Source organism: Ambystoma mexicanum, chromosome 12, assembly GCF_040938575.1.
Source record: "Ambystoma mexicanum isolate Mex_15411 chromosome 12, UKY_AmexF1_1, whole genome shotgun sequence".
In the NCBI taxonomy this organism is placed as follows: domain Eukaryota; kingdom Metazoa; phylum Chordata; class Amphibia; order Caudata; family Ambystomatidae; genus Ambystoma; species Ambystoma mexicanum.
In genome coordinates, this window is record NC_090936.1 from 422,029,787 (window position 1) to 422,047,511 (window position 17,725).

The window sequence follows — 17,725 nt, forward strand, 5'->3', positions numbered from 1 at the left end:
CCGGATCCCTTGGAGGCACCTTGTCTGCCTCTGGATGTCCGAAAGGACGGCCGTTGTTGTTGGACCACTCCCAGTGCCCGGGCAGTCTCTGTGTCTGTCTTGATGGCCTGAAGGGACTCATCAACCGCCTTCCCAAACAGGTTGTTCCCGTCGAAGGGCATGTCCAAGACCTTGGTTTGTACGTCCTGGCGGAAATCTGTGGCCTTGAGCCATCCTCGTCATCTCAAGCAAACGCCGTTGCCCAACTGACGGAAACCGGTGTTGGCGATGTCCGTTGCCACCGTGATGGCGTGGTCCGAAGCGATCTCCCCCTCCTGTAGGATTTCAAGGGCCTCCGCCCTTTTGGCGTCCGGAAGGAAGTCTAACAGAGGGGTGATTTTGAACCACAACTCCCTGTCGTAGTGGGCTATGATAGCCAGGTCGTTGGCCGCCTGGATAGTCGTCGCTGCGGATGAGATGATCCGTCGCCCCATCGTGTCCAACTTCCTGCCCTCGCCGTCCGGCGGGGAAGTTGATGTCGAGGCCGATGCCCCCCCAGCTTTCTTCTTTGCCACCACCGAGACGACCGAATCCGGGGTAGGTTGTGCCCGAAGGCACAAGGGGGCAGCTTCGGGGACCCGGTACTTCTTCTCGTACCGGTCCCTCTTTGCCGGCGCCGTGGCAGGGTTCTTGAGGAGGCCGAGCCCTTCATCCCAGATGTCATCAAGAAGCGGTACGGCGAGGACCGTCTTCCTTTTAGCCTTGCGCCGTTGGTAAAGGAACCCTTCTTTCTTCTTTTCTTCTGGGCAGAGGTGAAAAAGCTCGGATGCCCTGGAAATCATGGCATGAAAGGATCCAATCTCGTCGGGAGGGGACGCCCGAGCAGGGGGCGACATGCCCCGTCGTCGCCTCCGTCGTCATCTGTACCTTTCGTAGCCGTGTCAGGGCCTGTATCATCCCCGTGGGTAGTAGACCGGGGGGAAGGCAGAGCAGGCCGCAGACGTGGGAGAGGTGGCATAGGATGCGTCCTCCTCCTCTTATGCGGTGGACTCTCCGAAGGTCCTGGCTCCGGTTCCCCCGTCGGGTCTGGCTCAGGTACCTCCGTCGGGGGAAGGAGCAACCTTGTCCTCATCTCCGAGCATAAGGACTGAATCGCTGACAAAATGGCCACCGAGGAGTCCTGCGGTGCCGGAAACGACGGGCGCGAGGGCTCTTGAGGAGCCTTGTCGGCGACACCGTCGCTCTCGTCGTCGCCCTCGTCGGGATCCCTCCCGATGGGCTGGGCCTCTTCCACGACTTGGATGAGCTCTTCTTCAGAGGTCGTGTCCGTATCCACGATGGCCATCAGCCCCTCCCCCACCTTCTCCAACGAGGACTTCGTTGGGGTCTTCTCAATGGGCCTGAAAGACGACTCCCTCCACGGTGGCAGGGAGACTCTGGGTCCTGAGGGCGCCTCCACTGGTGTAGCCTCCACAGGCTGAGCCAGGGCCGCGGCGACATCCTCAATCGAGGTCTTAGCAGGGTGAATTAAGGCCATCGCCACCTCCTGGACGCCTGGGGCCTTCACCTTGGGGGGAGGGTCCGAGCCTCGCTCCCCCTCTGCTGGAATCTTGGAGATCGACCGGGGCCTCTCCAGAAGCTTCGCCGGGTTCTCAGACTTCCTCTTACCCGAGCCAGAGCGTTGGCTCGTGGTTGATGGCGCCGGGGAGGATGCACCCTGCCTGGCAGCCAAGGAGCCCGACCGTTCGGTGCTCCCGGTGCCCACGGACTCGCGGTGCTTAGCCTTTTGTTGGGCCCCCCCATCGCCGGGGCACCCTCACAGGACTTAGAAGACTGCTCAGACTTCTTTTTCTTCTTCTCGCCTGACGGGCTCTTCCCTTCCAGCCAGTTGGCGAGACGGAGGTGGCGATCCTTCATAGTCCGCTCCGACATGTTTTTACAAAACGCACAGTCCTTCTCCTTGTGCGTCTTGTCCTCATGGAGACAGTAGAGGCATAACGAATGCTCGTTCTCCTTGAAAACATTCTGAAGCTGGCATCCAGGGCAGGTCCTGAACAGCTTCCCGGGCGTCGAGCTTCCTTTCTCCTGGGCCATGTCCGGGTAGGCCTCGGAACTTCTGGAATCCTCCAAAAGCGTAACTCGACGAAATCTTCACCCTTGAGGGGCGTAGAAAACTCCGAAACGGATCCCCGTTGATCGGATGTAGAAACGGTGGAGCTTGAGGCTCTATTTAACCAAAAAATGAGAAAAATCTCCTGAAAAAGCGCGAAAACGCAGCAAAAGCTCGAGAGCTACAGCACGAGGACTCCCAACACTTGAACGTGCGGTAAAAATCTGAGGATGGCTGCCGGAGGCGGGGCTTAGGGAGAGGGCAGTCATTGGCTAGGGACAGTATGACCCAGAGACCAGTGATTGGTTACTACTAAGAAAGACAGATCAGAAACTAAACTGATACTGATTTTTTTCTATACCGAGGATTCCCGGCCTGACGAGGAATATTCATGAGCATGTGAATCCATGCCAGACCCCATGCTGGAGAAATGACATTACCCGGTTCCTTTTAATATAGCTGTTCATGCCTCTCACATTCCAGTTTGCTATTTTAAGTTCACCGATATTCTCCGACTGTTTCCACTTTCCTCCCACCTTTGGCACCTCCGCCCTCTTCCCCTTGTGCTTATCCGTAGGCCAACTTCTCTTTAACTACCCCAACTCCCCTTCCCCCCAACCATTTCCAACGTATGCCCAGCTCCAAATCTGATCTCAGGCATCCCTATATCTCGCTTCTATCCCGGCCCATGCCGGTATTGAAGTGCAGCAGGATGATACTGGACTACTTGTATCCCAACTAATCTAAACTAATGTGGGTGATTCCTAGCGCTGCTTAAAACTGAGCAGCACCTCTGCTTCCTGCATTTAGCCAACAGTGAGAAACATATTTGCTTTTTAGCTTAAATGTCAATGTCGGATCATTACAGGTTAGCCCCTATGCGGCTCAAGTGTACATTATTCAAACAATGCAGATTCACTTATCAAAGTATTATTGAGACATTTTATCAAGCTGTCACTAAAGAGATTCATCATAGTATTGATCGAGCCAAACATGGGTATTCAAGTAGACCTACTAACCTCACTTCAGAAGAATGCAGAGCACTTTCTCAATTATCTAATGACAAAACCGTAGGCGGATAAAGGTGGTAATATCGTTATTCTCAATACCACAGATTATATATGCATGGCCAACAATCATTTGAATACACCGGGCTGTTACCAACGGATTAAAACTAACCCTACGACTCAAACAGTGATCGCTCTACAAGCTTTAGTTGAACATTGGCACATGCAAGGGACTTGACAGATGATGAAAAGCAGTTTTTGATCAGGGCACATCCGGTCATGCCGACCATGTATTTTTTGCCCAAAATACATAAAGAATATCCTGAGTTGCCAGAGGTTCGACCAATTATGATTGGCATGGGATGGGAAACTGAAGGCCTTTCATGATACATTGATACAGCAATCAAGGACTTGGTGGTATTGCTCCCAGCGTACTTGGAAGATACAATGCATACTCTAGTGTTACTGAATTCCATTACATGGCAAACTGGCTATCATTTAGCGAGCCTAGATGTTAAATCTCTATAGACTTCCATACAGCATAAACTGGCACTGGAAACAATAGACTTTTCATTCCGCAATCATTCAGCATCATATAAAAAACACATGGACATGATCAAAGATTTTCTTGATTTTACACTCCAACATAACTATTATCTATTTAATCAAGAATATTTTTTGCAGACCCAAGGGTTAGCCATGGGTGCAAAATGTGCTCCCTCACTGGCTAATTTGTTTATGGCTTTTTTTGAATATCAACATATTTTTGTAGCTCACAAATATCAGGCAGAACTTATCACCTGGAAGCGGTACATCGATGATGTTTTTATTATTTGGAATGGGACAAAGGAACAATTTCTAGACTTTACTGAGGCATTGAACAACAATAACTTCGGTATTGAATTTTCAGGGACAATAAGCAACACACATTTGAAATTTTTGGATCTTAGGGAGATCTTTGGATATTGAGGGAGGACTTATTGTGAGACCGTCCCAAAACCATCAGGGATATTAATCAGGTCCCTTTTATCACCAAATATGAACAAGACAATCATAATTTGTACAGTATACTACAGAAACATTGGTATCTTCTTAAATTAGATCCAGATTTGCTTTCTATTATTTCGGACAGGCCAAATTTGATTTTCACTAGAAATCAAACACTCAAAAACAAACTCAGTCCTTCTTTCCTTGAGCCCTCTGGTAACTATCCTGGATATAAAGATTGGTTTAAAAGTAGCCCCTCTGGGTTTTTTTAAATGTGGTATGTGCAACCAATGTCAATATGCCCTCTCACCTACCAACACATTTTGTTGCCAATCAGGCATAGAGGTATGTATTTTCAGATTTCATTAATTGCAAATCTAAATTTATCGTATATGCCATACTATGTGTTTGCCACAAAATGTATGTGGGAAGCACTATCAGAGAGCTAAGAATACGTATTTGTGAGCATCTGGCACATTTAAAAAGTCAAGATCCCAAATTACCACTGTTACAACATTGGCAGAAGCATCATCAGACGGACAATGTGAAGGACATACTTTTCGTGGGACTACTGCAGGCACGTACCCACGCCAGAGGTGGGGACCGGCAACTAAGACTACGTCGCCTTGAGGCAAAAATGATCTGTCAACTGAGATGTACAGTAGATGGTCTCAATTCAGAGAAGCAACTCAATGTCTTTTTGTAACCTTACTTGTGATCTTAGACTAAAATACAAATACAAAAAAATCTTTCATAGGGATCCTGCAATGTCTCGTTACAACATATTGTGCTATTTCTGTGGCACAATTTTATTATTAATATTTTGGAAATTGAGCCAATAACCATGAGAGAGGATGGGATTCGGTTGGGTTATTCAATATCGGAAGCATTCAGTACACATTTTCTGACACTACATTACTTGGTATCAATTGACCCTTCATTCAATTTGTTCAAAATAACATTTCCCCATAAACTTTGTTGGTTAGTAATGTTTACCTGGTTCCCCAGGTTTAAATCTTAATTCACATATTCCTGCTGCATTTCAAGAGAGCTATTTCTCTTATAATACCGCCACCAAGCAATATGACATTCATCTAGCTTTGGACTTGATATTCTTTCTATTTTGTTCATTTGCTGTCAGCTTGGTATTTCTCCCCACTTCCTTCTATATCTCCGTATGATCTACCCTTTTCTTTATATTTTTTCACCAATAATGGATCTTTATTTCATACAATACTACAGTAGATCCCTTGATCTTTTACTATTTACTCGAACCATGATCTTCTACTATTCACTCGAACATCTTCTTCCATACTGCGCATACAATTATTATTTTTTACACCCTCTTTCTGTACCAATTGACACCCCCCTTCTTTTGCACATTACGTGGTTATTGTTTTAAAACCTAGCCACACTTTCTATATTGATATTTGATTTTTTTCACCTCCAAAAATATCATCCATGTGGTGTTTTACCCCTTACGCTTTGTCTACAAGGTCTGTATTCACTGTAACACTTCTTTTCTCTATAGCCCATACAATACATTTGAGCAGCCAACGGGCAGTCCTATATCCGATACGACTTTCTGTTGACGTCCTAACACGGAAGTCATTCATTATTCCTGAATGATTTGTCCACTTGTTCTGCCACTTATTCAGTAACGGACAGCAGCCAATAGGGTGACTCTTTGCAAATACGTCTTCACGTCGATGTCACAATACGGAAGTCCCTTATATTGTTTAGAACGCTGCAACTAACGTGTGCATTGCGGAACAAGCCATACTTACACTACGTGCGGGCACCAGAGCCTTTATTTGCATCTGCCAATTGACACAGGTAAGCACCACGCCATTCCATTTTATTGCCTTCCAATAGGCTCGCTGCCAGGATAATCACTGTATATTCAATGTACAACTTTGGGTGACTTTCCCCCTGTTTTGCTATTTTTTACTATTTATGCAGTATTACGATGGGACAACCCAACGTTATTTACGTTCACTGGAACAGCAACTTACTAAAAGTTCAATCTCTACTTATATACGACCAGGAGCTCAGGTATATATACCATTATACACTTAACATATCACCACTTTACACCTCAGGGGTTTTGCAATTCTTCAATTAGTTTCTTCTTCTCCCCTTTCTTTTCATTTTCATATTATGATCCCAGGCACCGTTTGATTGCAGCGCCTTGTATAATGATTACAAGCACCCTTACTTGACACCAGCAGGCTGACAGGTGATTAAATGTGATATTGCTTGACAATACAGCACCAAGTGTTAATAATCCTCTGCCAATCCCTAGTGGTAGTTTTATCCTTAACTCACTTTACATGCTTACTCTGGGCTTATATCCTGGGTCTTTTCCACATTGGGATACCTCTGCATTTTCCACCTAGGAAGTCACTTGGGCACCCCTATAATGCTGCATGCTCACAATGATTGGATTTAGTCTACATTGACCAAGGTATCACTCATCCTCTCTCTATGTTAGGCTCTCAGTATGAAATTAATTTAGAGCGTATAACAACTTTGTTTGTTTTCCACTAACCCAACAGGAAGTATTGTCTCAGATATTCAATTTGGACCTCAATAGGATATTAATGTTTGTTATATTTCTTTTGTCCCCCCCATCCCTATATCTCTCTTGTTTTGCTTTGTTTTTGAATTATATATTTTTCTAATGTACCATTGCTGATTATGTTTGCATTACATTTGTATCAATGTTATGTGAATTATGTAATTTCCATTATCGAATTCTTATTTCTATGTACTATGTCCTTCCCACACCCCCAACCCCTTTTTTCCTTTCTTGGTTTATATCTTTTCATTTCTGATTTATATGCAGTTGTGTGGTCTATTGGCCCTGCCTTGAAAAGGACCAAATTGGTCGAAAAACGTGTTGGCAGTTTTTTTGGGCCTACTCCTCTAACTGAACGGACAATAAATGTGCTGTATGATTTACCAAAACACACTGTAGCAAATCTTTAATGTTTGAGGGACAGCGCTTTTTTGCCACAGATCCTTATCTCAGATTCCCTTATCACTTCCGCTTCCCATAGGGTCTTGTTTCTCCATCGGCATATTCAACGTGTCCATCCACTTGCTCACATCTTCCGGGGTCTCGAAAAAAAAAACAGCGCAGTCTTTAAATAGGACCTTCATCTTCGCGGTACACAGCAACATGCATTTAAGATTGGCGACGCATAACCTCCTCTTGACTGCCCCGTAGTTCAGCCTTTGTTGTTGCAACAAGAAAGTATAATCAGGGTATGCTGTGATGGTCGCCAATGCTCGGCTGATCGTTACTCCTTTACAAAAGTGTTCTAGGATTCTCTCCCTGTCCTAGTGATTTAGTATCTTGGTAATTACCGTCCGGAGTGGGGTTCTGGACGGCGGTTTCCTTGTCAGGGCTCTATGCGCCCTTTCCACTGTACACCCTTGGGTGAGTGACCCAGCTCGTATTTCCTGCAATAACATGTCTTCAATGTAATTTGTCGGGTTCGGACCTTCCTCGCCCTCCGGGAGCCCAACAATCCATACGTTATTCCTCTGTGCATGACCTTCCACCTCAGTATGGAGACTTCCTGGGAGTTTTCGTTGCAACTGCTTGCATTAGCTTTCACCTCCTTCTCTAGCACTCCTGTGCATTCTGTTAATGCTTCGACATCCTGTCTCAAGAGGTTCACATCGATACTAATTGCATCAAATTTTAAATTCTAGCATCGACATCAGCTCTGCTATGGCCTCTAGTATCTGGTGGTCATTCCGCCCCCGAACTTCCTCTTCTCGTGCCTCTTGTGCTGTTGTCTTCATGCTGTCATTTGTGCAGGTTTGGCAAATGCGTCAATTGACTGTTTCCCTTTGCTCTTGTTTGACTTGGATGCTATTGTAGCACCCCCTTGCGCTGTAGTGCTCAATTCTGCTTAGGTTCCTGTGGTGCTGACACTTGTCGGTCACGGTACGGTGTTGGGGGGAGGGGGGGTCCTGCTATTGTTCTTGCAGCACATTGTGTATACACTCCTTTCTGGGGCCTGTAATTGCTACCAAGCCTCACAATGACTCTGGCGTCTCCTTGAAATTTCCTACATGGCTCGGGACCATTTTTTACATCTTATATTTCTGGTGTTCCACGCTTCCTCCCTTTGTCTATGAGCTCTCTGGTGGGCGTTTCTGGGTCTGCTGGTGGTATTATGGGCTCTTCTGTCGTGCGTGATATACTGGTCTCAGCACTACGTCTGTACACCACTCTGTTCTGTCTTTGTAGTTGCGGTGAGTTCCAAAATGCTCCAGCTGATACTTCCCTTCCGTGTTAGTTGCTGTATACCGTTGGCACCCCCTGCCTTGGTGCTGACTGGTATGTGCTCCTACCAGATCTCGGCTGGCCTACTCCTGAGGGGCCTATGTTTCGCAGTCTGCGTTAGGTTCCTACATCCCCCTCTGTGGGCCTGCTGCTCGTCTTAGGGTCTCTGTACCATCAAGCACCCTAGAAAGTCCTCGATCCCCCTAATCGTGACTGCACTTTGATCCACCTCAGCTCGTAGCGGGTCAGGTATTTGGTCCCCTTGCAGTGCCAGCCAGCCCTTTCCGCAATTGCCTGCTCTTCTCCTCCTTTCTGCCAGCCCTCACCTTCAGCCGACGGACACTCGTCTCCTCACAATGAAGGCTGTGCTGATCGGGCACCAGGGAGGATCGTGGCTTGCTGCGAGTGTGGTCCTTTAAGGCTCTCTACCATTGCATGTGCTAGGCTGCCATGCATCTCCCTAAGGTTGCAGACAAATATTAACACGTTGCAGTACTTTATTCCGGTCAGTTCAAGTTGATAACTGCTCTCCAGGGAAGGCGCCCGCCTTGTGTACAAACAGATTTTTGCCACCAAGCTACTGTTGAAATTGCCCTACAAATGGTGCTTTTATATCTTGCGTGGCCTTCTGTTTAGTACGGCAATCCTCAGCAGTGTTATGCGATTGCAATGCCTGTGGTGGGTCTAGGAATCCACTGCCAGATTTTCGTTTGAACAATTGCTTTATTCTGACAATGCTGTCCGCGCACTGCTGGAGCCTGCTCTCCCCCTGTGCATACGGGTTGTAGCAGTCACATAGTTGATTATCCAAACGTTCGTGTTTTGTGTCTCCACTTCATGTGTTCGTCACCTTTATTCAGCGAACTCGCCCCGTGTTGTGTGTTTACTGTGCTTCTGATGCGCATAGGAATTTGTTGCGCTCCAATTATTCGTCCTTTTCGTCTTTCCGAAGGCACAGGCTGTGTTTTCTTGTGCCTGCTACTGTTGCACATTTCAGAGTGTCCAGTGCAACCATGCAGAAGTTTCATGCATGGTTCTGCCATGTAACCCTCTGCGGTCTCTTTTTATGAGCCTTTCACGATGGAATACCTCCCAACTTCTCAGTCGTGATCCGTTGTCAATTGGTAAACTGTGTCGGTATACCAGTGGCCATATGTGCTATCCTCTTCTGGATAACTCAAGTGGCCCGTTGAGATTACCAGGCTCTTTATATTATTTTGCTTGCTGCATGACGCCGAACCCTTGGTGACGGGAGCTCGGGTGCCAGGGTATGCCACCCCGGACCATCTTTGTACGCTTCTTCACTTAGTTACAGTCCGCCATTCCGTCTATCATCTCTGCTGCGGCTCCTGTGCTCATCGCGCGGTGAAGGTCAGCAAGCTTGCCTTCACCCAGTTCCGATTTTGTGTTTCTGCCAGCTAGGGTCTTATACAGCCTCATCCGTCTTACGGCCACTTTCATTCCCTATCATGGCCCGCCGACACAATCCTTTGTCCCCGGCCGGCATCTCGTTACTTCGCCGACAGGACGCTGCAACCCTTCTTTGGCTCGCAATTCTCCGACAGTCCTACGGTTCACTGCGAAAGTATGAGCATACTGTTCCTTGTTTATTCCTGCATCCGCAGCTCCACAATTACACAACACAGCCTATTCCAATCATATCTTCTCAGCAGGATCATTGAGGATCAGCAGGAGCACCGTAGAATCATGTCCTATTGCATGGCTCTGTAGCTACGCTCCCCCCCAAAAGTCCTACTGCACTTAGGGCAACATTTAAATGAAGTACGTTCCATAACGGAAAGTGGGCACAGAGACAGCAAGACAAAGGCAGTAGGGGCAGGCATTCTCTAGACAGAAATGATCAGTCCCCGCTGCTCTCCCTACTGATAGGCCGAAGCCAGGTGTATGCAGAAGCCTGCAGTCGGAACAGAGGTGTCCGGAATCGGATGTCGAGGTCAGCCGTCGAAGTAACCGGCAGTTGAAATTAAATGCAATTAACTCCATAGTAGCTTTTGATGCAGACTCTGCAAAAATACAACTATCCACGATGCCAGAAAATAATTATCTGGGGGGCCTCGACGCATGAGGGATCATGGGTACAGGGTACGTCACATTAGGGATAATATTACAGACACGCCCTGTCGATGTCCCTTTTCGAACTTTGAAAAACCTCATGTGCAATACTCCAATGTCCAATAGATGTCAGCCTATGCAAAGCATTGCATTCTAAGCAGATGTACAGGCTTCAGAAATATATATGGATCTACACGCGCGCGGAGTCTCTCTCTCTCTCTCTCTCTCTCTCTCTCTCTGATCTGAGACATATTTTTCTTCAATGGAAGTAGCTTCTGACTGCAAGATAAAGAAGCACGGCTGGAAACTAAATGGACAGCAAAGCGAATTGGGGCGGTCTACCTATCAAAAATAATATTCATTATTTTGTCATTTTTATTTTTTATTTATATTAAATCATAAGCATTGCAGTGTATTGTATTCCCAAAATATTGTTGCTAATTTGTTCCTTTACCTAGACTGTCTTCAACAACTCAAAAGACAGAAGGTATCTCAAGCCTGCAAGAACAGCATAAGAATGATCATGTTATTGGCAAGAGGAACCATAGCACACCTTGAACCGAGAAAATCTCAACAGGAAATTGAAGTCTTAAGCACCTAATTTCTGGATTAAGTCCACACTAGTCCAAAGGAATTCTACCTGAGGAAAGAAGAGTTTCCCAGGCAAAGGAAAACGTCAAAGCTCTCAATATCCACCTTGTGGGGAGTACTTTACTAAGCCTGCAATGAAGTGGGATTATGAAAGAAGCACTTGCAAAGATTACTTTCTCAATTGGGTCATAAAAGAAAGCAATAGGTTGGATTTTCGAAAGGGCTCCCCGCAGATGGAACCTACAGTACAGCAATCATCTAAACAGAGGTGATTATTACTAAATAACGTTGAGGCCAGTTCAGAAAGAATCACATTTGTGTCATCAAGCGCAATCACGGCATGCTTCTACTCCAACCTGGAGGTCTGGTATGGTCAGTGTCATCAAGCGCAATCACGGCATGCTTCTACTCCAACCTGGAGGTCTGGTATGGCCAGTGTCATCAAGCGCAATCACGGCATGCTTCTACTCCAACCTGGGGGTCTGGTATGGCCAGTGTCATCAAGCGCAATCACGGCATGCTTCTACTCCAACCTGGGGGTCTGGTATGGTCAGTGTCATCAAGCGCAATCACGGCATGCTTCTACTCCAACCTGGAGGTCTGGTATGGCCAGTGTCATCAAGCGCAATCACGGCATGCTTCTACTCCAACCTGGAGGTCTGGTATGGCCAGTGTCATCAAGCGCAATCACGGCATGCTTCTACTCCAAACTGGAGGTCTGGTATGGCCAGTGTCATCAAGCGCAATCACGGCATGCTTCTACTCCAACCTGGAGGTCTGGTATGGCCAGTGTCATCAAGCGCAATCACGGCATGCTTCTACTCCAACCTGGAGGTCTGGTATGGCCAGTGTCATTAAGCGCAATCACGGCATGCTTCTACTCCAACCTGGAGGTCTGGTATGGCCAGTGTCATCAAGCGCAATCACGGCATGCTTCTACTCCAACCTGGGGGTCTGGTATGGCCAGTGTCATCAAGCGCAATCACGGCATGCTTCTACTCCAACCTGGAGGTCTGGTATGGCCAGTGTCATCAAGCGCAATCACGGCATGCTTCTACTCCAACCTGGAGGTCTGGTATGGCCAGTGTCATCAAGCGCAATCACGGCATGCTTCTACTCCAACCTGGGGGTCTGGTATGGCCAGTGTCATCAAGCGCAATCACGGCATGCTTCTACTCCAACCTGGAGGTCTGGTATGGCCAGTGTCATCAATTGCAATCACGGCATGCTTCTACTCCAACCTGGGGGTCTGGTATGGCCAGTGTCATCAAGCGCAATCACGGCATGCTTCTACTCCAACCTGGGGGTCTGGTATGGTCAGTGTCATCAAGCGCAATCACGGCATGCTTCTACTCCATGCTTCTACTCCAACCTGGAGGTCTGGTATGGCCAGTGTCATCAAGCGCAATCACGGCATGCTTCTACTCCAACCTGGAGGTCTGGTATGGCCAGTGTCATCAAGCGCAATCACGGCATGCTTCTACTCCAACCTGGGGGTCTGGTATGGCCAGTGTCATCAAGCGCAATCACGGCATGCTTCTACTCCAACCTGGAGGTCTGGTATGGCCAGTGTCATCAAGCGCAATCACGGCATGCTTCTACTCCAACCTGGAGGTCTGGTATGGCCAGTGTCATCAAGCGCAATCACGGCATGCTTCTACTCCAACCTGGGGGTCTGGTATGGCCAGTGTCATCAAGCGCAATCACGGCATGCTTCTACTCCAACCTGGAGGTCTGGTATGGCCAGTGTCATCAAGCGCAATCACGGCATGCTTCTACTCCAACCTGGGGGTCTGGTATGGCCAGTGTCATCAAGCGCAATCACGGCATGCTTCTACTCCAACCTGGGGGTCTGGTATGGTCAGTGTCATCAAGCGCAATCACGGCATGCTTCTACTCCATGCTTCTACTCCAACCTGGAGGTCTGGTATGGCCAGTGTCATCAAGCGCAATCACGGCATGCTTCTACTCCAACCTGGAGGTCTGGTATGGCCAGTGTCATCAAGCGCAATCACGGCATGCTTCTACTCCAACCTGGGGGTCTGGTATGGCCAGTGTCATCAAGCGCAATCACGGCATGCTTCTACTCCAACCTGGAGGTCTGGTATGGCCAGTGTCATCAAGCGCAATCACGGCATGCTTCTACTCCAACCTGGGGGTCTGGTATGGTCAGTGTCATCAAGCGCAATCACGGCATGCTTCTACTCCATGCTTCTACTCCAACCTGGAGGTCTGGTATGGCCAGTGTCATCAAGCGCAATCACGGCATGCTTCTACTCCAACCTGGGGGTCTGGTATGGCCAGTGTCATCAAGCGCAATCACGGCATGCTTCTACTCCAACCTGGGGGTCTGGTATGGCCAGTGTCATCAAGCGCAATCACGGCATGCTTCTACTCCAACCTGGAGGTCTGGTATGGTCAGTGTCATCAAGCGCAATCACGGCATGCTTCTACTCCAACCTGGAGGTCTGGTATGGCCAGTGTCATCAAGCGCAATCACGGCATGCTTCTACTCCAACCTGGAGGTCTGGTATGGCCAGTGTCATCAAGCGCAATCACGGCATGCTTCTACTCCAAACTGGAGGTCTGGTATGGCCAGTGTCATCAAGCGCAATCACGGCATGCTTCTACTCCAACCTGGGGGTCTGGTATGGCCAGTGTCATCAAGCGCAATCACGGCATGCTTCTACTCCAACCTGGAGGTCTGGTATGGCCAGTGTCATCAAGCGCAATCACGGCATGCTTCTACTCCAACCTGGGGGTCTGGTATGGCCAGTGTCATCAAGCGCAATCACGGCATGCTTCTACTCCAACCTGGGGGTCTGGTATGGCCAGTGTCATCAAGCGCAATCACGGCATGCTTCTACTCCAACCTGGAGGTCTGGTATGGCCAGTGTCATCAAGCGCAATCACGGCATGCTTCTACTCCAACCTGGAGGTCTGGTATGGCCAGTGTCATCAAGCGCAATCACGGCATGCTTCTACTCCAACCTGGAGGTCTGGTATGGCCAGTGTCATCAAGCGCAATCACGGCATGCTTCTACTCCAACCTGGAGGTCTGGTATGGTCAGTGTCATCAAGCGCAATCACGGCATGCTTCTACTCCATGCTTCTACTCCAACCTGGAGGTCTGGTATGGCCAGTGTCATCAAGTGCATGCCAGATAAGCCACAAATACACCTTTTACTACAAAATAGGTTCTGCCTGTTGTTGCTGCACACCTTTACATCAACTTTCATTCGATTTCACACCTCCCATTCAACACTCTTACCTAGGATGTTCAGGTGACAACTTTGAAGTTTTGTGAGCGCATGAAACGTTATACCTTTATGGGCATGTACCTTCTCCTCATCGAGACACTGTGCTTGACTCGAAGTAAGTTACAGATGCATATTCCAAATCCAAAGTTCGTAGACACTTCCTGGAATCACTCATAAATCCTTGTGGGAATTTGTATTCACGTAGCTCATGAGTAAGCGGCTATGCCAACGGGTAGTAGCTTACTCATGAGCCGAAGTTACTGCAGGAAAAAGACTGCGCATCACACTATTAGCTTTACAGATCACGCCTTTTGCATGGCTGGTGGCGATGGGCTCGAAAGATTTACTGGCCAAGGGCTTAAATAATATGTAATTACAATCATATGATGGGCACAATCTTCTGGCAAGTTCCCTTGGTTCATTCATTATTTGTTAGAGAACGATTGAAAGAACTACTGCAGCTATTTCTACAGACCGTAAGTTCACATTGTGCTCGTGTCTCTTTAATTGAAATTATTCTTACTAGTGCAGTTCCTGTAAATACAGCTAGCGAGTACCGATTCACACCGGAGCTGTAGCATTTTCCATTACCACATCTTCATTATACTTTACAGTGCAGGCGTCAGTTCTACTCATTGCAATAGTCGCCGTTTCCGGGCGCCGGGGGGTATCTCTACGTGGTAACCATATAAGTAGGCAGCAGGCACTTTTACATATAGAATTTCCCAAAATGGCACATTGAAAGACTCCCTTATGGATACAGCCCTAGACAAAATGGTGCTTTTAAAAACAAATTCCCATATGTCACACAAGTAGATCTTTCAAAACGAGAAACTAAAATGTAGCACAATCTATGAAGAAAGACAGCTTTAGAACCTTATAATAGCACCCCTATGGTTCACAAACTTAAAACTGCTTTCTCAGAAATTGGGTAACAGGCACCAGGGTTAAGCGGCACAAATGGAATTAAACTCGCGCTCGACTTTCTTTCATAATAGATCCCTTTGTCTTCATGAAACTGACCTTAGATGTCCCTTTGAAAATAAGATCATTGATGTCATTTTAGCGGACGATTGGGAAGTGCATTAGCTGCCTTACCTCCACAAAGTAAGGAAGGTGTAGGGCACTTCTACAGATTCAATGTGGCGTGTAAATTAAGTGTTAGTGCTTTATATGTGAAGATGTTTTGTATGTGTATCATGTCATGTGTTTTTAGTCATACCAATCTTAACATTCAAGTTTTTTGTGTTTGAAACATTTTTAAATGTGTGTGTGTGTTTATTTTGTGCTTGTAGAATTGTATAGATGCATCTTTTTGGGGTTTGACATAAGTTCATTTTTCTTAATTAACATAAATCACTTTTTTGGATCTTTGTTTTCAGTTTCATTATACGTTAGTCTGTTGGAATTACATTCGGCCTTTGAAAACTTCATTTGAAATGATATATCTTGACCTCCGTTCCTGCAGAGGACGTTTAAACTGGGGGTCTTTATCCTCACGTGTATTCCATTAAGTCCACTATTATGTGAGTACTATATAATTGTATGTTTGTACTTTTGGAATTGGAGCACGAGGCAGTGGGAGACAGTTCTGGAGGTGAAAGAAGAGAGACAGAACAGCACCTCTCATTGTAATGTGTTATTTACTCCAGTGCTGCAGCATTTCTGGATACATTAATGAATAAGCATCGGGAAAGTCAGGGCAGTCGCCCTGAAAAGGTGCACCCCTTCAGGTAAGATCTCATACCAGAGAACAAATAGGGCCCCATGCAAGAATTGAGAGTTCCATTTCTGCCGCTCACTGCTTCTCTGTTTTAGACCATGCTCGTTTTCAGCTTATGGGCACCGATTCTGAAAGTACAGCCCAGCCCTAACAAAGGTTAATGATGTTGTATCAAACCAATGCTCATTGTTTACACGGGAGGAGATCCCAGATGGTTGCACCACATGGCATACGTACCTTTGTGTAACGGGACACCCATCTTGCCATGCAGAAAGGGATGGTGCAACCGGTGCCACCAACACAACTATCAATACAATTGTTATTAGGAACTAAGTCTAAATGTTTGCAGCATTGTCTGCAGAGTAGCATAGCTACTACTATAGAGCACATTTAAGAAAAATAGTGCAAGCTTTTACAAAGCTTTACAGAACACATTTTCGACAAATATTGCAAACACCTCTTTTTCAAACCATTGTTTACACGGGAGGAGATCCAAGATGGTTGCACCACATGTCATACGTACCTTTGTGTAACGGGACACCCATCTTGCCATGCAGAAAGGGATGGTGCAACCGGTGCCACCAACACAACTATCAATACAATTGTTATTAGGAACTAAGTCTAAATGTTTGCTGCATTGTCTGAAGAGTAGCATAGCTACTACTATAGAGCACATTTAAGAAAAATAGTGCAAGCTTTTACAAAGCTTTATAGAACACATTTTCGACAAATATTGCAAACACCTCTTTTTCAAACCATTTCCTATAGTGACATGTTTACAAATAAGGATTCACCTATTAAAAAAGAGGTTTATAGCGGTATCTTCATTTGAGTGAACAAGGTCAATGCTCTAAAGTTCAATCCATCTGAAAGAATATCTACTAACAGAAAAGAAATGGTTACCGGAGCAGAAACACATAGATCAATTGCGTGTTTCAGGCACAAGAGTTGGGAGCTTATACTCGGCATACCCTTCCTTTAGTTAACGAGAAATAAAACAAGTAGCGTTTGATCATAAGCTCAGCTCAGCACATCCAGAAAAGCCACGTGCGAGCATGAAGGTCCTGCTCACCTTGTTCCTGCTCTTTCAGCTTCTTCTTTTCCAACTTCTTCTCTTTTACGTTCCGTAAATTAGCCTTTCCGATCCCACCAGCCTTGCGGATAGACTCAAGGAGAGAAGCACGATCATTGGAAGGTTTCACGACTTCCTTTGGGGCCCCTTGGACTGGACCTGCAAACGAAAAGAGATTTCAATGAACAGGCAAAACCACAACACCAGACCAGTTCAAGGGAGAGGGTCTGGTTAAACATCTCTGCAATGGCTAGAGGAGGAAGAAACTTCAGAAGGCAGCAAGCAAAGCACCGTCACCTTACATGTGTTGTCAGATTAGCGACCTACAAAACCTTCCCTGGAAAGCCATGCATTGCTCCTACACAAAGGAGGACAGTGATCTGTTCCATTATCACCTTTTAATTAAGTTGGCAAGGATTCGCTATAAGTATAATTAAACATGAAAGTAACTAAATAAGAAATACACATGTATTTACCCACTTTCCTCCCATTCGCGCACCCAGCAATACTTCAGCTGACTGAAGGTTTACAGAAAAAAAAGGCATATATAAAATGAACAGAATGTTGTATAAAGCAATATATAACACGTGTTCGTTGCTTCAACAATAGCTAATGTATAA

The 17,725-nt window shown here is 46.5% G+C and overlaps 1 protein-coding gene across 2 annotated transcripts in view; it reads right to left on the reverse strand.

Annotated features, from left to right (window-relative positions):
- Window positions 1-17,725, reverse strand: part of WASHC1 (WASH complex subunit 1) — an 820,361-nt gene that overhangs the window by 109,620 nt on the left and 693,016 nt on the right. For both annotated transcript variants that reach the window (XM_069628575.1, XM_069628574.1), the window contains exon 9: window positions 17,106-17,264. In XM_069628575.1, the coding sequence (XP_069484676.1) occupies window positions 17,106-17,264 (159 nt within the window). The remainder of the gene's footprint in view (window positions 1-17,105; window positions 17,265-17,725) is intronic.